The sequence below is a fragment of the Cryptomeria japonica genome, chromosome 6 (genome assembly GCF_030272615.1).
Source record: "Cryptomeria japonica chromosome 6, Sugi_1.0, whole genome shotgun sequence".
In the NCBI taxonomy this organism is placed as follows: Eukaryota; Viridiplantae; Streptophyta; class Pinopsida; order Cupressales; family Cupressaceae; genus Cryptomeria; species Cryptomeria japonica.
In genome coordinates, this window is record NC_081410.1 from 278,919,582 (window position 1) to 278,942,133 (window position 22,552).

Genomic DNA, 22,552 nt, shown 5'->3' on the forward strand with positions numbered 1-22,552 from the left:
CAGCCATGCACAAATCTTCCAACATACCATTCATTATCCAACACCTATGTTCTATCCTTCCATCCCTCTTATCCAATCCTTTGCATAAATCCTTATAACCTTTTCATCTTATCATCCATTTCATCTCCCTTTACCATCATCCTATTGACATCTTTGAGCATACCTTCAATAGCCATGGATCGTTATAGAACATCTTTCAAGGGTATTATCTAGAGAACAACTTGATTCTTGGGTCATATCTCCTATCAAGTATCTGGTCATCTTCCAAAAGTTTTAAAAAGTAAAAAAAAAAAAGAAAAAAATGGAAAAAAAGAGAAAAAGAAAAGAAAAAACAAAATGAAAAAAAAAGAAAAGAAAAGAAAAGTGAAGAAAAGAAAAAAAGTGAAAAATTAGAAAAAGTAAAGAGAAAAAAATCTGTCCACTGGTGAAAACCTGGCAAATAGGTGCCTTGGGCAAGCACCATGATGAAAACCTGGCAAACGGGTATCATGCGTAATTCATTGTCCTCTTGCACTATTCACTGGGGGCAAGTTCCATTTGTGTGCATCCATCTATTATCCCTCATCCTCCATTATCCCTCATTCACTCTATATCCATCCATATCCCTTTTTCCACCTTTGATCTTGACAAGGTTAAGGATCTTTACAGGCTTTGTGTGTCCTATCTATTGTACTTGATCCACACCCTTCAACTCCTATCCTTGATTATCACCCTTTGATCTTGTGTATCCTATCTACCTCCTAGCCAAATCTATCCCTTGATCTTGATCCAAACTAAGAACATAAAATGTAACAAACCTCTTGACATGGTCATTTCTTTGGACCATATGACACCATACCCTTGCTTTATATTGCTATATCCAGTCCTTGAGCTTGGATTAACATGTTACCCTATTGTGAGATAGTACTTGACAATAATAAATTTTCCCCATCATTCACTTATCCATTCATGCCCTATTCATTCATTCATCTGCTCAAAATCCCTTCTGCCTTGCTAGACACTAGGGACAAATATTCAAAAAATCTTAAAAATCATAAAATGGCTTGAAAAAATCATAAAAATCATAAAGTGCTCTGAAAAATCATAAAAATCTTAAAATATAATGAAAAAATCATAAAAATATAAAATATCTTGAAAAAATGATAAAAATCATAAAATGTCTTGAAAAAAACATAAAAATCACAAAATGTCTTGAAAAAATCATAAAATGTCCTGAAAAAACCATAAAAATCATAAAATGTCCTAGAAAATCCCTGAAAATCATAAAAATCCCAAAACATGTAATAAACATTGTGACGACACAAACACTTCAGACAAGCATGCAACTTTGGAACTTCAACGGACTCATGACAGGACAAGACTTCGATTGAGAAAACATAACAACATTTGATCAACTTATACACCCAAACCCATTAACTGTGAACAAAAAATATTAGACATGAAACATATTGTTTGATTGTTTCTAATTTTGTTTTTTTTGGGTGACATGTCTTTTAGCTTTTCCGGGATGTCTCTGACTAGAGATTTTATCTCCAGGATGTCTTTGACTAGAAAGGCGAGGATGGGGCATGTTCACTTGTTTGCTGCTTGCGGGATGTTCCTTATGAATACAATGACACGTCCTAGGACATGATCACTTAAGATCATCGAGGACATATTGGTCTGATACACACTGAGGCATTCCTTTACTATTTGATATGTTCTCTTTCTCACAATTGGTATGAGTGATTCATTTGGGTCTAATTCATATCCAAATGAGTTTTTGCCTTTTTCTATAATAAGCTCGATGATGATACAAACACTTAAAAAGCACAAGAATTCTCATCGCTTTCATATCTTCTTTCTCATCATTCTTCATAATCATCACTTTTCTCTTCTCATCCTCCTTCTCATCTATCTTTTTCATCATTTCTTTCATCATCTTCTTCATTCTTCTTATTGTAGTGAGATCGATCAAACACTTTATCTAACTGATGCAATGTCTTTGAATCTTTAATCTCTTTATCAACCAACTTGCTTCATGCAATCTCAATGCCCTTAGAGTCAATCAATCAATCAATCATCAGATCACCTTATCTTGTGCTCGCATCAATCCCCATCATCTTAATCAACTTATCAACCTAGATATACTGTTCATTTCCATCAATTGTTCAGTTACGCCTCATCAACTGTGCATTTCCATCAAATGTACATCTCAACCTAATCACTTGCACAATATCAATCATCCAATCTTCTCTCCCGCGATCTATCGAGAGATCAATCTCCATCATTCCGTTCGATCAATCTCTCGAGGAAGCATAACAAATCAATCATCATCCTTACCAAGACACCTCTGGGGCATATATCAGTTGTTCATTTTCTTTGAAACAATGCGACAAGTTGCATTGTCTCAAAGAGGGGCAAAACATAGACACATAAATTTTTTCATTAATTTGTCCTCATTTAATTTCAATTTTTTCCGAACATCGGGCGAGTCCTTATTATTACACCATTATTTCTCCATAATTCATTATTCATGATTTCCATCTTTCATTATGCTATTATTAATATATCATCATTTATCTATTAAATTTATTAAATAAAACATTATATCATATTCATGTATACACCTTCATGCATTCACCTTATATACATTTCTCTATTTATTTAATAAAACCCTTTAATATCCCCTCCTACCACTTATCATTTTCCATTTACCACTCATCTTACATTATCCCATATTCATCCCACAACATGAACTCGCTCGAAGAAAATCTATTTAAACAAGCCCCCCTCTCTTATTCGGGTATCTCATCTTTATGTGCCGAACTTATGTCAGTTTGCATTCTTCATCATCTTTGCATTTCGTTTTCTTTAGCTTCTTTTGAATTAATTATCTTGAATCTCCAAAAACCATAGCTTCTTGTGTGTGCTTCTGAGAGCAATATTATCTACATAAGATCTTGGTTTAAAGAGTGCAATGGAGTGAATTTTTGTTGCATGCATGTGTGTTTTAGATTAGATATTTGCTTTTGCATGCGTGTGTTTTGCAGGTACTTCATTGTTGGATGTTGGAAGATTGAAACTTGTATTTAATCCATTTCCTCCATCTACAATGGAAAGCGGTCACAAAACTGTCAAACGGTCTGCAATTGTTATGAATACTATGGTGAGTAGTCTGGAGCAGCTGGATAGGGTTGTTGTCATTATTGGCGATGATGCTGAGGGGGCTCAGGGTGGAGAAGGACCTTGCAAAAGGACTCATGGGAATATGAAGAAAAAGGCGGCTATTTAGAATGTGGATTACAAAGCTATGAAGACTGCTACTGATACAATGAATGTCCTTGAGGCTGAGGTCGCTGAAACCCTCAAAAGCCTTATGTAACTGGGTCTATGTTTGTTTTCTAGTTGTTGGTTCTGTCTGTGTCTGGGTTAGGTTTCCTTGCTGTCTTTTTGTGCCCGACTGGGCTTTTCTGTCTCTTTGGCTGTTGTTTCTTATGCTTATCCATGCAACTTGTTTTGTTTTGGATGTTAATCTCTGGTTCCATTCCTCTTAGAATCATTTTGTAAAGGGTTTCGAGGTCCCTTCAAAACCTGTTTTTGCCTTAATCCAAAAAATCTGTTACAAGTGTATGCAAATCTAAAATTTAAATTTTCTTATCAAATGATTACCACATGATGATTATTTGATTTCATAAAATTGATAATAAGATTAAAATCAACAAACAATATGAATACAATATTTACATATCCTATACCAAAAAACATGCACATCGATGGGGTGAATAGGGATTTCATATGGGCTATTAAGCCTAAGAAATTTACTCTCGAAAATATTCCATGTTAAAAATTTATTCTTATAATAGAAAACATATTGTCCCAAAAATATCAATGTTCTCACTATGAAAAGTGATTTCACGTACAAGTTTTTAAATTTACATTTAAGACACTTTTATTAAAAATGTTTAAAATTAGATTGACTAAGATTTTAAATTCATTTAAGAAAATAGAAAATTATTCTAAAAATTCATATTAAACTATTTAAAAAATTAGATAGTGGAGAGCTATAATTTGTTTTGATTTCAATCACTATTACACGATAGAAATATTTAAGACAAAATATTAATTTTATCTTAAATATATATTTTATGTTTAGCTTATAGAAAAAAACATTTTCTCACAATTTTTTCCCTCTCTTCTAATTTCTTTTTCCCTCTTCTGATTTCTTCTTGCTCAACTGAGTTGTCTTCATGCGCACATCATATTCGACACACATTATCAATGGCGGGAATGAATAACATGGGTTTTATTTTACCTACAAACTCTACCCATATTTTCCCATGGACTTCACTTACAGGACACAATTCATGTAGGGGTTTTCCAATGGATGATAGGGGCATAACTACAATCTCCATTTTCGCTCTTCATGCCAAGCACATTCTCCAGGTTTGGTTTTCTATGGGTTTAGGGATCTTGAATAGGTTTTTATTTTCATACATCAGCATCTATGCCATAGCTACCCACGGTTGAACAGGTTTTTATTCCCATACATTAGCATTAGCGCCATAGCCATAGGGTCAAATCTAGGTAAGTATATTTCAGAACCATGTTTTCAGACGTGAAGGAAACTCATGATTTTCTAAATAGATGCTTACAGAATATTAACACTTTTCGATTTTATTTGTTTGAAAGCTTTAAAAATCCATTTTTAACAAAACAAAACCATTTAGTGCATATGCGTTCATATGTTGTTTTTAAAGTTACGTTCGCAATATTTCGGTTCCTTTTTTTAGATTTTTTGGTGTAATTTATTATAGTTTATCAAAGTCTTGAAATTTTGCTTGTTTTGGGATTGTCGATTGCTAAGAAGAGTATTTGGGAGCCTTTGATATTGTAAATGATTGTATTTATACTATCATGACTGCATATCTTTATTGTTCCTCATTGTTACTCTTCGGAGTGCTTTCAATATCTTGGACATTTACCTTGTCTAGGTAGAGGTCTATCATCAATTATCAAGCTTGTTTCTCATTGGATATTGGAAGGTTTACATGAACCATCACTATCTTTTAAATATTTATCTCATGTGCAAACCATGCACCTTACTGTCACTATTTTACTGTCTTCTTTGTAGATCTTTGCTACATTCAGGGAAGTCATGCTAATCTATTGTTGTGTCTAGACCTTGGGCTTATGGTCTTAGCTTACTTGGACTATTACTTATCTGATCTTGACACCACTATCACAAATGAATTGGATTTTGTTTTAAATAGATATTTTTATGGTACCAAACTATTAGCTGTCATCATGTTAGAAAGATCTTCTTTCTTATTGTGAACATTTTGTTTCACACAAGAATTAGTTTTCACACAAGAATCATAGCATTTTTTTTGTAGGATCTAGTTTCTATGTCCCCTTTATATAGCATTATGACTATAATTTTTCCTTGTTGGCTGCTACTATTTTGTTCATCTCCAGAGCTTTGCAGATGTGACTATGATATCTCATTTATGAAGACCTTCCTGATAATGAATAGAATCACTGTATTCACTGCACTTTAGCTCTTATTATACCTTTAAACAGATTATCCTTGGTGGCTGTAATTGTTTATATTCTTTGCTATGTATCTAAAGATCTATTAATCCCTTTGAAGGATGATCCTCTAGTCTTTGACGTTCATGAATTACTTTAACATTGCACTTTAACTTACATTTGACAAGGTCTATATGCCTTGAAGATTTGTGAATACTTATTGTGACAGTCATTCCTCCTATGCTTGATGCCTTGAATGCTTTTCTTATGATCAGTCATAAGGTTGTCTTTTCAATGCATGGCTGTGACCTAAAGTCTTATGTCACTCTTCCTTCTTGATGCTTTTTTAGCTTTTGATGAGGCCTTTGTGCTATTTGGAAGACCCTTGTAATTGTGATTGTTCCATTGAGGGTTTTGTAACTGCTATCATGACTGTGATAATCGTTGGTTCACTGAAGACTGTACTTTGGTTGCCTTGTTCCTTATGCACAATAAAGTGTTTCTTTATTTTCCTATAAGCTATTCATTAGTGCCTTTCATGGAGCCTTTCTTATCTATTATGACAATCCCTTGTGCTTTTGATATGACTGTGTCTCACTGTGACTGTCAACTCCTAGCCACTGATATTTCTCAGTGTTGATATATGCTGCAATAATCTTTCTGCCCTTCATAGTACATTTACTGTGAAAGGTTGCTCTGTCCTCTTGGCATGATTTGTTCACTGTATTCTCTACTGTCCATTGATTGTGATCATTCATTTTTTCTTTGGGCATAATTTTCATCTTTTCCTTAGAGGTCTGATTCTTTCTCCTATGACTGTGGAATGTATGGAACCCTATAGACCTCTGAACCTATCATGAAGATCTTCATTGTAATTTTGAGATTTTACTGTGACTTCAATATTTTCACCTTAACATTTGATTTGCAAGATACCCTGTCCATTCTTCATGTTACTCTCATGATCACTATTTTTAACAGTGGATGTGATTGTCTTTTGATATTGATGTTGGCATTGGCTTTTTACTGTTCATGACTCTATGTGCTATTCGCAGGTTTTAATCATAAAGCTTTTATTACTGCCCCCTCAAACTTTCTACAATAATGTCTGTTGAAATGTATTCTTGACAACTCTAACCACTACTTAGGGAGACCTTCTTCACTATGTATATATCATTATTTTGTGCTCTCTAATCTTGGCATAATGATTGTTTCATTGACCTATATCAATATTTCATTGATCTTTCAAGGCTAAAGGCCATAAATTTGGTTATAGTTATATTGGGTGCTGTGACTGTGATTCTTCTTACTATGACTGTTGTCATTACTATAAAATACTGACTCGAACCTAATTTTTTTTTTAAGTTATAGCATCCACCCTGCTCACTATATTGGAGGCACTGTTTTAAAAGTCCTTAAGTTCTAGGGATAACTCTTGGAGTGAATGTCTTTCATTGATGCTAATTTCTTCTTTGTAGGTATTTGGAGAATATCTTCTTCCTTATGATGTCTTTAAATTAAGATTTCTTCAACTCAATATGAAATCTGAGTGTCCCTTGGGTTTATACCCTATTGCCTTGTATGCTAAGGTTACTTTATCACATGAATGACTGAGTATTGTCTCCAAGTTCATAAGGATCTCACAGGGCTATCATACTTCTGATTTTGAACTTGTTGTGAAGTTTTATAGTGTTGCTATAGGTATCTTCTTCTTTTGCTATGTGTGAAGCTCTTTATCCACCTTTATGGATTTGCATCAAGTCTTTTGGTTGCTACATAGACTATATTTTTTGCTCCGTGACTGCAACCCTCACTTCTCTATACTCTGCCTAATCACAACAAATCATTGTGATTGCCATTGTATCCTCGTCCTGCAAGATTACTGTCAAAACTTATTTTAGACTATGTTTGATCACTTTGCCTTTGATGTGTGACTTTGTTTAATGACAGGGACTGCATATTTTCATCTTTGCAACCTTACTTTCTAAAGATCTTAGACTAATCTAGCAAGGGGAATGATCATATTTTCATCTTTGCAACCTTACTTCATGAGCTACCTACAGTCCTTGAATGGTTTCGACACTATCTAACACACATGTTGTTCATAACCCCCTCGCTGTGTTGACTGTCATGTTGGGTTGTAGCTCATCTTTAATGGATGTCATTAAAGATTCGATGAAGATCCTCAATATTTTTATTTTTTGTGTGATTGATCATTCTCAGGTTACCATTCTATTAGGACTCTTATCCTCTTTATATGGCTGATCTAAGTCTTATTGGACCTATTGACAGTGTTGAGACTGTCCTTTCATTGTTACAAGACTTCTCTTATGCTCTGAAGGTCTGAGAACTCTGTATTTTCCATTCATTGATAATTTGGAGGACTGTCATGTGACCCTTGATTGGACTGTGGATTGACTGTCTTTTCATAATATGATCTTTGTCTTTGTGTGCTCATACAATATCCATGGTTTGTGCTCTTGCCCATTCTTTACACTGTTCAAAGGTTTCTTTTGATCACTATGGAGACCTTCATTTACTGTATTGCATGCTTTTGAAGGTTCATAGGACCTTGAATATGCATGTCTTTACAACCCTTTGTGTGCTTGACTGAGATATCATTATTTTCATACCCCAACCCTAATGACTGAGACAAATACATGATAAAGACCCTTCAAGCAATTTTCTCTTTGAAACATTGCCTTGCTCATGAAGGATGCTACTGTGCCTTCTAATAGTGAATATGATCACCGTCCTTGGTAATGTTGTGATTACCTTTGCCACCTTTTTACACTATCACAGTCTTTAGGGAATTGTCCTTACCATGTAATGTATGATATGTAGTTACAACTTTGTTCTAAGACTAGGATTTGCTGACTATCATCACCTTGACAAGAACTATGAGGTCCCTTTAAAATATATATTCATTCCATTTATGTTCATGTTGCTGTGAAGTAATGCATCCATTGGTGATGGATCACCAATAGCCTCTCATTGCTAGCAAACCCTTGATTTCTAGATTAAAACCCTTATTCTTGGCTTTAATGTTGCAGAATGTTCCCATCTCTGTGTTTACGATGAATGCTCCATGTTGGGAAGTATTATTATAACCCTTACTTCCTTTAACTACTCAGAGAACTCTTTTCATTGTCCCTGTGAATAAGCTTAGCTCGAGCTTATGTATTTCTTTTGTCATTTTGAATGGTGATAAATGACATCGAGCTATCATTTTGCCTTCATTCGCTATATGACTATCTTATATTTACTATCAAGACAGTAAACAACACTATCCTTTCATATCACCTAAGACAGATTTTTCATCTCATAATTGCCAATACACTGTCTTTAATATAGATCTCTGCTCTCGCTGTGTGTTTGGTTCTATGACTGTACATCTCTGATTTTGACCTTTGGCTACACTTTGAAATCAAACCCTTTATACATGCATTGTTTACTCCCAGGTATTGTTTATTGCCTTTGTAATACTGTCTATGGATACTATGGTGACTTCTCTATTGTGCTTCAAAGATGATTGCACACTCAAAACTATCTTTTGGATGCACCATGACAATCCTTTACTGTGTTAGACACAATGCACCACTGAGAGGGGGAGGGGGTGAATCAGTGGTTCTCAAAAATTTTCCTTTTGGTTTTCCTTTGAGGGTGACACACATACAAGGAGACATCACATAACACCAGTATATACGAGGAAAACCCAATGTGGGAAAAACCTCGGTGAGCAATGTTGCTGGAGTCTACTGCTCCAATCCAGCCTCATGGTAAAACACAGTTACACAGTTTAGGGCACCAACCCAAGGAGCTACAACCCCTAATAGATTCATGGGCTACAACCCAAAGGAGCACCAACCCCTGCACTGATCTACAACTCAGTGTTCATAATGCAAACTTCAAATACATAAATTATTTATCATGTTACAAGTGAATCTTGCAACCTTATCAAATGTCTTACTCTGTCGGTGAAGTACTTCTCTCTTCTACCGACTCACTCTTCTTCCTGCTCTGCCCCTGCTGCTACTTTGCTGGATTTGCTCCTCACTCTCTGCACATCACCGGTATCACAATCTGTCGATGTAAACACTACCGGTTCTTCTCTCTAACTGGTTGGAGGCTTCAACCAGATTCACTCTCCCTCTCTTCTTAGATGCTCATTAAGCACTCGGCTGATCTTGTTCTTACTTGCAGAAGTCTTCCACTTCGCAATAGTACAATATTCTCTCTATTCAGCAGCAACAAACAATCTCTTAGGCCTTTTTACTTATAGTCCAGATTTCCAGCCAAATGCCAATTCAAAACTCAGGCGGTTAGGGTTTCTTCACCATCTTCGAGACATACCAAATCCAATCAGATCTTGCAAGATCTGATCTTTCTGACATTTGAATGCATATCTCCGCCATAGTCGTGTTTCCTCGATCACGCCCTTTAATCCTGGTGATTTGCTTTTTACCTTCTTAGCAAATCCTTCAGTTAGTCACAAGAGATTTGTTGGGCTGTTTCCTTCATCGCCTCGATCTTCTCAATCTCTTAGCTGGCTCGTAGTTGTCTTTCAGACCTTGAGCCTCAAACCCTTGCAATCCTTCTGCAACATGTCTCGTGATTTGAGTGACTTTTCATTAAGGCTGACCAACCCTTGCAACAACCCCATCGTTGTACATTCTATCTTTATCCAATCGCGGGTTTTCCATGTTGGCTCTATGTCGACTTTCTGCCAGCTCGGCACTTCAAGTCGGTCCAAGTAGGATCATCGACCAACCACCTTACCGGTTCCTCACTTCGGCCGGTTTGCTAACCCTTCCGGTCCCAACCATTCTATTGATTACTTTGTCATATCTGCTCTCATCTTGAGCTGTCGATGGAACTCTCAAACCGGTCTCCAGATTGGTAAGTCCTAAGTATGCTCATTTCCACAAATGGGAAATCTTCTGCAACAACACCTTGCATATATAACCGATGGACTCATATACCGGTTACCACTCTTGATGACATCATGTCATTAATCTTCACAAGACTCCTATCTTCTTTCAGAGAGATCAGATTCCTATACTTGCATTTACACATCCTTTCTTCCTGATCAAGGATTTTCCTTCCTCTACCGGTTTGTCAGGGTGACAAACACTTTAGACTTCCTCTGACTCTTCTCAAGATGACTGCAACTTCTTTCGGTGGGAGTCCTGCTGTTCTGCAACCTCACAGCATACTGGTTCATTCTTCTCTTCTAGTGTTGAAGTGATTCAGATAACATTCTGCCTCTTCATCCCAAGCAATCGCTCACAACACTTCTCCATCTCTTCGCACAAGTCAAGCACTAGCTTGTGTACTGATGGCCTTTGAGGTCATCTTCCTTATCTTTACCGGTGTTCAGCAACACATGGTGATATCCAAGATATCACATCCTGTACTCCTTCATAACAGTGTTGCACATACATCTCTTCTACCGGTAATCATCCCATACCGGTTGACATCAAACTCTAATGCCAACAACCTCTTGTTCACTAATTTATATCAATGTCAGTGATACCGATAACATCCTATACCGGTTTGACATCAAATGACAACACAATGCCAACATACTGATCATTGTCAAAGCTTAAAATCATTGTTCTCTATTTGTTGTTGTGGAAATGCCTTTACTTCAAGGTTGCTTTTCAACTGATGTTTTGAATTCTCTGAGCTTGTACCACTGGCCTTCCAAGGTTGCATTCCTCTTTAGAGTCTCAGATGACTGTTATGATGCTTTATGTTTGATATTATTGTGCTAACTGATATTGACTGTCTTCATAACCCACATGGTGGTTGCTTTGTGATTTGGGACTCCTTGGACCGAGTTCTCTGCCATAAGACTGCCTTATTCCATTGTCTTATCATGAGATTCCTCGCTCTCTTGATCATGGAGTCACTGGCTTAAGGCTAACTTTTTGTGTATTGACTATTTGAGGGCTCTATACTATCCACAGCTCTGTGTGCCTTGACTTACTATTACTATTTGGGTGCTCATTACTTCTGATAGGAATATTACTAATTTTTAATCCCTATGACAACACTATTCTCTTCTTGAATTCTTCATAATTATCTCTGCCATGACTATTGACTGAGTTTTATGTCTTTCATATCTTTGTCTCTAGGGATTGTACCTTCTTTTTGAATGCAAGAAAGGACTATTATTGTGCTTTGTCATTCTTCCTTGTGGTGGTTTGATCTATGATGGCACTCTCCACCTTTATGTGGCTATCTTTTATGTGCTTTAAGACTTCATAAAAGAGAACCTTACCCATTGTTTGTTATGGAGATACTTTTTTTGATATTCCTTATTGGCTGCCTCCAAGACTCAAAAAACATTTACTTTCAAACTTGGTAATCTGTCCTTTGTGCTCTAAATGGCTTCTATAAGCCTTTGATCTCTTTATCTCTAATTTACTTGATGAATGTCCCATGATTTGATTTATTATAGTTTCCACAGTACTGTGATGGTCTTTTGATAAAGCTTATACCTTCATTAGGTGCATGACCCTAGGCTTTTAATGGATTGTCAATAGATTGCTTACATAAATTATGGTGTCATTCACCCCTTCATCCATTTTTGTACTGCAAGTTATCTTTCTTTGTGGCTCACACCTTGTACTCAAAGGCTGCAAATCATCTTTTACATTGTGTTATGTACACAATGGGCTGCTACATTATTGACAGGGTTGTGATTTGATGCTATAGACAACATGAATCACTATCTTAATAACCTTTACAATGCATTGAATCATTGTCTCTCTCTGTCCACTATAAGGTTGTCCTTCTAATCTTCTATAAGTTTAATCTCTGTCATACTGCTCTTAGCTAGATTACTGCTCTCATTTTGTGCTGCTCTAATGGTTGTGACTTGGTATCTTGATATGATCTTTTCCTTTATGATATGAGAGGTTTTCTTTTGTGTTGAACCAATATCATTGTTTTTTCCCTTTGACAAAGACCTCTCCATGGTAGTTCTTGCCTCTTAACATTGCTTCTTTCTTTCATGTTTTAGCACTGTCATTCATATAGTAGGGTTTTCTTTAGAGATTTGGCATTTTTATATCTACAAACCCTACTATTACTATAGTAACTCTAGACTCTTGAAAAGACGATATATCATGATAGTCCTCATGCTATTTCATTTAAAGTTATGATTATCTTCAACAATGGAAGACCCAAGGCTCTCACGAGCACAAAATATTGAACTTTTCTCTATAATAATGTGAGGGTTCTTTAAAGAGAAGAGACAGATCTTTGAAGTTAAAATGTGCATGATCTTGAATGAGGAAGCCTATGAGAAGTTATGTAGGTTTAAAGGAAATCTTTTTGTACATCTAGTTGTTATAACCCACGCTTCATGTTGACAGCACTTAACACGAGCTCTTAACCATTTTGAAATTGTTGTAAAACTCATTGTAACTACTCATCGTAATCTCATCTTTATTCATTATTAGTGCGACTTGGTATTGTTTAAACATGGACATATTAAATTGAGACTCATATATTTTCTTGAATATCTCACATAGAAGCAGGGGTTCTTCCAACGATTAAGTCCATGTAGAGTTAATCGAACGCATTGATCAATTTGAAGAGGCATGGGAAAGTTATCTTGGAGTTTAAAAATCAGTAAAGAAGACTTCAAGGTGAGATTTAGGCATGTAGATTATTCATGGGAAATAGACCTGTAAGTCTACTGTGTCTCATTCCCTTACTTTCACCGATAAAGCAATATTTATAAGATTCATGTAAGGGATAGATGTAAAGGAAGTATGAGTCTAGATACTTAAATTGAAGAATGAGGAAAGTTTAAATATCTTGTATTACTATATACAAGCTATTTTATGACAAAGTCTTGATGACCTAACAATCTACAAAACCAGTCTTTGCTGCCATGTTTACTAGTAGATCTTTGTTCATGATATATGATTTTGGTGAATATTTTATGATAGAGGAGGTCAAGGGTTTCCATGAAATGCTTCAAGAGTTTCTTTTTTCAACACTTAGTATCTATGGTTATTATTATGGGTTTCTATGTGTTGATAGGTCTAGGACAGACTTCAGAAACATGAAAATAAAAAGAGCTTCAAGATTCAGTCATGACAGTCTCAAGTTATAAGAAAGGAGCATTCATGAAAGCATAGTGAGGGAAAGGTTTCAAAAAAAGACAATTGAGTCAAAGCACCCATTCAAAGGGATTAATACAATCATAAGGAGCCATTAATGACAGTGCGCATAGATAAAAGATCACAGTGGACATCAAACATGTAAAATCATAACTTGTAAAAAAGCATCGCACTTGAATGTTTCGATGAAAATCTATAGAATGCCTTCTTATAGCTTAGAATTCCTTCTTATAGCTTAGAAAGCAGCCATTTTCACTTGACAGTCAATAAGTGCTAAAGGCAGTAGACTTTCAGAGCCATAACAGATCCAAAGAGCTATGCACCACAGTAAAAAGTATTATGACAGTCCTAGTTGGTCTAAAGGGACAGTGAAAGTATTGTCACAAATGATAAATCACTGTCAAATACAGTGACAAAGCAGCTTTTCACAATATGATAGTCAAAAAAATTGACAAATAGTAGTGATAGAAAAGAAACCTAAATGAAGCCAACACAAGGTCTTTGATATTCACAAAGACCATGGAGACAGTCAACTAGGCTTGGAGATTAGTAATGATCAATGAAGTCAACTTTGTCAAACCTTTGTAAAGATTATTCCCAGACCTAAAGAAAGATCAAAGCAAAAGAGAAAAACAACAACAATATTTACTGTCAAAAGAAAATCAGAGTAGTATAGGAGCCCAAAAGACAGATTGAGATGAAGTTTGCAGTCAATGATGGATAGAAGTCTAACGTTGTCACAGTCATAAGGCATTAGAAGACAGTCAAACAACCCTAGCTAAAGATCAATGATAGTTCATGCATCAATAGCCATTTGGCATACAAAGCACTATCTAAATAACAATTACATTGAAGGAGATAGCAAATCATACAGCTCTAGAAGGGTAGTAAAAAGGATAGATACAACCAATGCAAAATTCATGAATTTAGCACTGTCAAAACTGGATGATTTACAACCCCTGTCATAGTAGTAAAGAAAAAAATCAGTGATGAGATAAAAAATGTGAGACATGACAGCATTAGGATAAGGTTATGGCCGTATGGATAAAGGTTTCAAGGTAAACATTGAGCAGCCCTATCAAGGGATTAACTTCTATAATGGAAGAATGACTATCCAATGTTGAAATACAAAATACAAACCCCTCAAAGTTAGCTCAGAGCAGTGACTAAGGTAGTTTTAGGTCATATAGAAGCCAACAAAGGTTCTAGGATAATCACTAATAATAAGATGATCAATCAAGTGAGGATAAAGGACAAGCAATATCACTGTTGCACCCTAAGATGGATGAAAAGAAAACAAAGCTGCAGTCCAAGCCAAATACTAATGCCTTAGTCATAAGTTATTAAAGCAACCATAGTGACATGAGAAGCTTCAAGGATTCAAAGCACTTATAACTGCCAATAGACATGTCATACCTCCATGAGCATAACAAGGTTTCCTTATCAGAGTGATAACCAAAAGAGATGTTCCCAACAGACCTTTCAGGACCAAAATTTGTATGGCTAGAGTATTGTAGACATGAAGAGAAAAATTTGAACCTAAGATCTGAGATTGAACCCTTGACCAAAAGAAAATCAGAGAAGTGCATAAGAGCAGTTCACTAGCATCACAATGAGCCAGAATAGGCATAAAGATGCATATAGGACTGTGATGTTGTGAACGGTACAGTATCATGAGTAGCCTTGATAACATAAATATAAAGTATTCGTTTGGCAGGAGCAGTCATATGATAGAGTGTAGTGCTGAAGAATGAGTAGCTAGGCATGGCACAAGTCTTTTGGAGCAGTTACCTGAACAGTGATATGTGATCATATTACCAAGGTAAGCCAAAACAATTGTTACACCTTATAGGTTAATGAATGAACTAGACCTTATCACAATCAAGTATGTGGCAAAGAAAATAGCTCAAAAGTAAAGTGCAGATTTGTTAAGAACAACCTTCAAGTTTGATAATGAAAAGATTGGTTACAGTTATAGGCCAATGGTTGGAATTAATACATGAAGGTACAATGAACATATGCTTATCACTCACACTATTGCTACGCTTATCACTCACAGTCATAGGCCAAGGGTTACACTCACACTCTTGCTAAGCATCTACAATGTATTTATTAAACCTTATTTAATTTAGAAAAAAATTGGGTTATCTTTTGCAGTTAGGATTGTGTTCTAATGTACTAAGAAAAAAATTTCTTCTAGAAAATAGCATATTTTTCCAGAAGCTTCATTTTCTTAACATATGGATTGTGGAAGCAAAGTCCTAATATATTGCAATTCTCTTTGCAGGAAGTGCAAAAACACAAATCACCTTCTCAGTTTGAGTTTCCACATTCTATTCTACCATCTCTTGAGGAAGAGTACGGTCCATTTCAATTCAAGCTGCATTTTATTTTCTTTTCATTTAAATAATTTATTGGGTAGAACTTTGCAAGGCTGATAGTTTAGACTGACACAATTCTTAGCCGGTGCTCATATTTTAGGAGAGACTCACAAGTGCTATACATGACACAACATTGAATCACCTAAATTTTCTCTCTTAAAAATATGAAAAAAGTTCTCAATTTAAACTCAATTTGAATTCATCAAATAAAAATAAATCTTAAAACTAGTTCGCACACGTAGGTAAGAAACTTCAAAATATTAGGTAATATTAAATTACCCTTTTCAGGAGATTTCTCATGACTACTTATGTCATGCTTAAATAATGTTCAGCAGGCTTGTGATGGCTCTGTGTATCGTTTATCTATGCCCCGTTCTTGATGAGGTGACCTTCTCTTTACTTTGTGGCTGCTTATGTTATTAAGATAACTGTCTTTATCTCATTTGATTGCTTTTTAGTCCATTTCCTTGAGTCGTGCCATTAGTCACCTTTATTGTCACCTTTGACAGTAAAGGATTGTATTTTATATCAATGTGCTTTTGATGACCTAAGTCTATCATCCTTCTCTCATATATGACCTTTGATAGCTCTTCATCATGTATGGCCCTTATATCAACATTTCTGTCTTAAACATTGATATGAGGTCTTTTGACCATATTAAAGATAATCTTCTTGTGCTCATACCTACGTTGTCTTCTTCCTCTGTATTCTTTGATCGTAAAAACTAGTTTTCTCTTACATGTCAAACATCACATGCACTATTGAGTTGGATCCAGTATATAACTAACTCATCCCTAATGGCTGTCATTAATGACTATCACATAATGAAGATGTCACCATGCCTTTTTTATGTTGATTGTGCGTATCCAAAGGCTTTTAAAAACTCTTAAGGAAATATTACTATAACTGATGCTATACTGAGTGCCCTTTTAATCATTATAGGACTGTTCCTTTCTTTAGTCTTTGTCACAGCCTTTTATTCATTGTGATTTAGAATGCAGTCCTTGTTACCAGTTTGAGGCTACTTCCTTGGGTCACCACTGTATCCTACTGCTGAGAGCTGCTTGTATTAGGCGTGGACTATTATTATTAGCCCTTTGTCATTGCATGCCTGTCTAAGGAAGGTTACGATAGTCATGAAATTTTCTCATACCCTTTAGTTGTGTATCACTGATTTTCTTGAACTACTGCAATCATGAGGTCACTTTTTTTACAATCCTTCTAGCCTTTGAATGATGCCCTTATCTGATCGGTTGTGAAGGATTTCTCTTTGATGTAAATTTGATCTTATATTTGATGACTTCACTGTTTATGGGGCTACCTTATCAATGATAAGATTGTTCTTATATTTTTTCATCCAATCACTGTGATGTCTCGGGCTTGTTGTCTCAATACTCTTTATTGTCCTTTTACACTGTGTTTATTGTTGTGACAATTAGGTCCTTGTATTCGTTCCTTCAACCCTCTTTCTATTCTTCTACCATGACATTAATTTTCATATTTTGTAAAGAGTGAGTCCATACTATTGGTTACTAAGTTCTCTTAATTACTGTCAAGCTTGCCTTTATGGGACTGCAATATCCGTGTTTGGTGCATTAGATTGGCTACATCTTTAAGACTGTGTATTTCATTCATATATACCCTAACAGTCCCTCGACTATATGACCTATACATAAGCCCTTCGATTCACTATAGGTGATCATTTGTATAGGCTATCCTAAGACAGTAGCTCACCATTACTCCCGTGATTACATTTTTTAGGGCTATAAATGACTGCCATGATATTTAAATTGTTAAATGATCACTAAGACTGCTTCTATAGACCTTTTCATTGTTACTAACCTCCATTCACTAATAAATGGACTGTTATTTCTCTCTACACTGCAATAAGCTTGTGCATTGGGGTTTCTGACATATGATGTATACTCTATCATTTGTAATATATTTCCACTATCAAAGCTTGTACCTGTAACTCAATCACTATTCATCTCTATCAGTTTGTGACTCATGGACTATTCTTAAAATGTCCTTTAGCGTTCACTATCCTTTGATTTGACTTCTTTTCACTGTGATCTTGATAAAATGACTGTCATGGAGATGATGCTCTTCTTTTGGTTGACTTATCAAATTGATATTCATTGTCATCTTGTGACAAAGCATTGGAACCGTATTTGTTCTTCTTATATGCTGGTAAAGGTCTCCTCATTTGTCATTCATTGTCCTCAAGACTCTTAGACTACTCTAAGATTGTCTCTTCTTTTGTTGTTCTACCATCATTGCCTTATAAATAGTGATCTTTTGGTGATGATTGGCAAATTGTTCCCTTGGTATATTTGATTATTCTTTTGATCTGGAACCTATGATTGCAATCCTTGATTGCAAAAGGTGTTCTTAAGCTTTTGGTGCTCATTATCATGGAATATATTGAGGGCTTCTCTAAACGACTTGTCTTTTGCTGCTATACAAATATTGAAGCTGGCTTGTGACTGGTATTATACCTTTTAGGATTGTGCTTCATGTCCACTTTGATGACTATGATTACTAAAAGAGGTACTTTAAACCTTTGGACTGATCTATTTGCTTTGCTACAAATTTGAGAACCCATTAATGATCTCTGAGATACCTTGCAAGTTGGGTTTTTTTATTGTTCTTCACTATGAACAATCTTCTATTTCTCTGCCTTGTTAAGGGCTACTTGCATTGTTCATTGATCTTGTTAATATCCTATTCACTTCTCTAAGATGTATTTCTCATGTGAAAGGGTTTCAAGACCTCTTTTGATGCTGCAATAAGTCACTGTCCTTGTGAATAGGATAGTCAAACATGCTCCTAATATCATTTTGTCTTTCTTTCCATAATAGACTCCATAGGCTTCATTGTAAGGTGCTTAATTTTCCCTTTTTCTAAGGTGATTGTGAGACAAGAGCTTATCAAACTTTGCAACCTTTTGAAATATCTATCCCATGATTCGTGGTAACACCATTGAGTGACTATATGAATCTCTCATAAATGTTTATCATATTTCCTTAAAAATATTAGAGTCACTTTGAATAAAGAATACCCCAACTCCTAAATAAAATGCAATCTCACGATTCATTGCTCTTCATTTCATGAATGATGATACTGTTCATGAATACTTTATGACTTAGACTGTTTGTGCTCTTGGTTGCATTCATCACTATATTCTCTATGCTCTTTCTAGTGCTGCTAAATTCCTCTGTGACTAAATTCTTTTACTGTTCTGTATCTTTTGTAAACCTAGGACTGTGAAAAGTCTAATAGCATGGAATGAATTATATCTCTGCTCATTGTTTGATTGAGTGACTAATTTTTGATAGCATGGACTGTGCATGAAGTCTAGCAATGATTTCTGCACTTTATGGTTAGTGACAGATTTGAAGGAGGGCTACATCAAGAAGACGTAAGGCTCTTATTCTTTACTGAATCTTGTAATACTATCATTCATATCATTTTCCTCTGTTTGTGGCCTTGCTGTAGCTGCAATAGACTTCTCCCCCTTTTGATTGGCTTTTGATATTTTCATCTCTTTATGTGATCTTCCAAATTTGTTCTTTCTTTACACTTCTTTGTTTGTTTGCCTCTATGATCATTTTGTGACAGTCAACACTCTTTTCTCTACAAACCACACACAGGGATATACACACGGATATATTTATGATGAGTCTCATATACGCAACCACACAGGGATATACACACTGTTTTTCCAGAACAGATTAATTTATCAACAACATTAGTTTTAGCAACCATATATATATATGTACAAATACATGTTTTAAATATGAAGTTTTAATAGGATTCAAATATCAGCAGGGTTTAAATGATGGATTTTATATATATATATATATATATATATATATATATATATATATATATATATATATATATATATATATATATATATATATATATATATATATATATACATTTCCATCTGCACAAATATATGTATAAACAAGGAAGTTATTTTCTGTTATGTACATTTATTTTTTTAAACATTTCCAGTTTACTATTTAAGTGGTTTTGAAATATATATATATAACAAATCTCTATAGTGGAATGTAAATCTCTTCATTCTGATTTAGATCTTTCCTTTAAACTGATTTATTTGCTACAAGTTGAAAATATAGAAATTCTGCTAATACACATACTTTCAGAGTTAATAATTTAAGTTTCATGATGAAGAATGAAATACTAATCTATTGTTTAAATCCGCACTCTTAGATTAACTAATATCAGAATTAAAATCTTATTAACAGAAATATATTGAATCTAAATCCATTTCTTTTTCCTTTTCTCTTTTCTCTTTTGCAAGAATAAATCTACAATTTTTTTTTCCAGAATAATAAATGAATCAACTCAAATACATCTGAACTTTTAAACTCTTTATTTCTTTTCCTCTAAGAATTTACAGCTGAAAATAGAACTACAACTTTAACTCCTTTTTAATGATAATGAGTAAACTAAATAGGTAAAGTAATACATTTTTAAATATATTGAATACAAGAAATTCATAGTCTCTTTCCTTACAATTTTTTTTTCCAGAATTACAACTATATAAAATAGGAGAAATTAAATATGAAAATGAACAATGAGGTGCACTTGAAACCACACTTGACAGCCACTTAGAAGTATTTCTTTTCACCATTCTTTAAACAAGTTGCAAACTTGCAAACAAATGAAGCTTTCGTTGTGAGCATAGAGGCTCACCTCCTAACCTAGGCCTACAAGAGGTCACCTTCGAGCTAGGAGAACTAAGAACCAAACGAGATACAAACATACTCAAACACAACCACACTTTCAGATTTAACAAGGAAAACATATTTATATTTCACTCCCAACCCAAGGCTAGCACATAGTCATCAAGTGACTCAAAACAAGGGGTGCAGGTGGATCAAGAATCTAAGGGGAGATCTGCAAAATAACCGATACATTCAAATGCCTTCACAAGGTTAAAATAATCTCCTACTTGGTCTCTCACATGACCAAAAACATTCCTTATGACCCCCAAAGGCTTCAAGCCAAAACTTCCCTTATGACCCCCAAATTTTATACAAAATAACAAGAAAAAAGATCTCAAATCCGTGTTTATCTCTCTCTTCCTAGAAGAGAGACTTTACATCCAAAGATTGTCTCAAAACCTTTCACCTCAAGACTACTCTTCCCTCTCAAGGGTGAGTTTAGTCTTGATTCCCATGAACATAAGTACAAGAAACCCCAAATGAAAATAAACTAACAACTCAAAAATATAGTCCATAGATATGAAAACACATTCATTCCATAAGCAAAAATAAGAATAACACACAAGCAATCATGAATGCAACTAAACTATGGGAAGCATTACACCAACCTTTACTCTTGCCAATGCTATGTGTGTTGTAGAAGAGCTGCCCAATTCCTCCTACAAGTCTCCTTAGCCAAAATTTCTTTCTTTAATCTAAATTCCTACTCCCAAAACTTAGTCTCCAAGATTGGAGAGTGGGTGATCAAAATTCCAAGTTTGAATTTTTTCCTCAAGCAGGCTCTCTTCATGCTTTCCAACTTCTTTGGAAAGGATGTGAGATCCCATAGGTTGGTCTTCCCAACCTCTTACATGGTTTCTAAAAATGGAAACTAAAAAAGTAAGTGTAAGGTGGGGAAGTGCATCAATCATTGAAATGGAAGGTTGTCTTACCAAGGGTCAATCTTCAAAGAGCTGAATTTTTGTCCATCTTGAAAAAACCCACTTTTGAAGTGACTTGGCAATCACATTGATTGGTTACATGGCTGAAAATGTCTGTTACCCATAGGTATATCAAGTGGGTCTTCAAAAGTGACTTAACCTTAACTTTAGGAGTTAGTTTGACCCCCCTCAAAAACCCACCTAAAGTTTGTCTACGGGTCAAATTTGATTTGACCAAACTAAAGGCTCTCTAACCAAGTTATCTTTTGGGACCACAACAAGATATTTGAAAATGCATAGGGTTTCACAATTTCCCTCTTAAGGACATGTCATATGCCAACTCACAACACTTCACAAATGTTAAGTGACATCATAAAATACACATCACAAAATACACTTGGCATGTCCTTTTTAAGAAATAATTAAAATTAACAAATACAAATTTGAACATACACTCAAGTATTCACTAATACGAAATTAAACACATCACATACAAGGTATTGCCTCTCCAAATAGACAAACTTGGGCTTTACTATCACACATAGGTTTGGCCTTAGTTCTTTATGTATTTCCATGGTCACATGGATTAATTTTCTGTACATCTCATTTCACACATCAGTAGTCCAAAACCACATGCATATATAACTTATATGAAAGGAAATACGCATCAAACACATAACATCAATTTCACAACATATCATAAATTGATCCAAATCAAAGAGCAATAGAGATAGTATCCAATTAACATTTTTCCTAACAAATCCATATGTAATCAATTACTCAATTGCATTATCATAAGAATCATATAAATCAATTCTCCATAAGACATGCATGAATGTATC

General features: G+C 35.0%; 1 protein-coding gene across 5 annotated transcripts; it reads left to right on the forward strand.

Annotated features, from left to right (window-relative positions):
* Positions 1-4,165: 4,165 nt before the first annotated feature.
* Positions 4,166-19,857, forward strand: LOC131062629 (uncharacterized). Of its 5 annotated transcripts, none has more exons than XR_009110917.2 (4): positions 4,166-4,425; positions 15,937-16,007; positions 19,369-19,451; positions 19,684-19,857. XR_009110917.2 is itself a non-coding variant. In XM_057996338.2 (4 exons), the coding sequence occupies exons 1-4, from the start codon at positions 4,261-4,263 to the stop codon at positions 19,766-19,768; spliced, it is 381 nt and encodes a 126-aa protein (XP_057852321.1). In that variant the 5' UTR covers positions 4,166-4,260; the 3' UTR covers positions 19,769-19,857. The 5 variants fall into 5 exon arrangements, 1 of the variants encoding a protein (XP_057852321.1); XR_009110916.2 differs by having other exon boundaries at positions 19,387-19,451; XM_057996338.2 differs by having other exon boundaries at positions 19,392-19,451.
* The last annotated feature ends 2,695 nt before the right edge of the window (positions 19,858-22,552 follow it).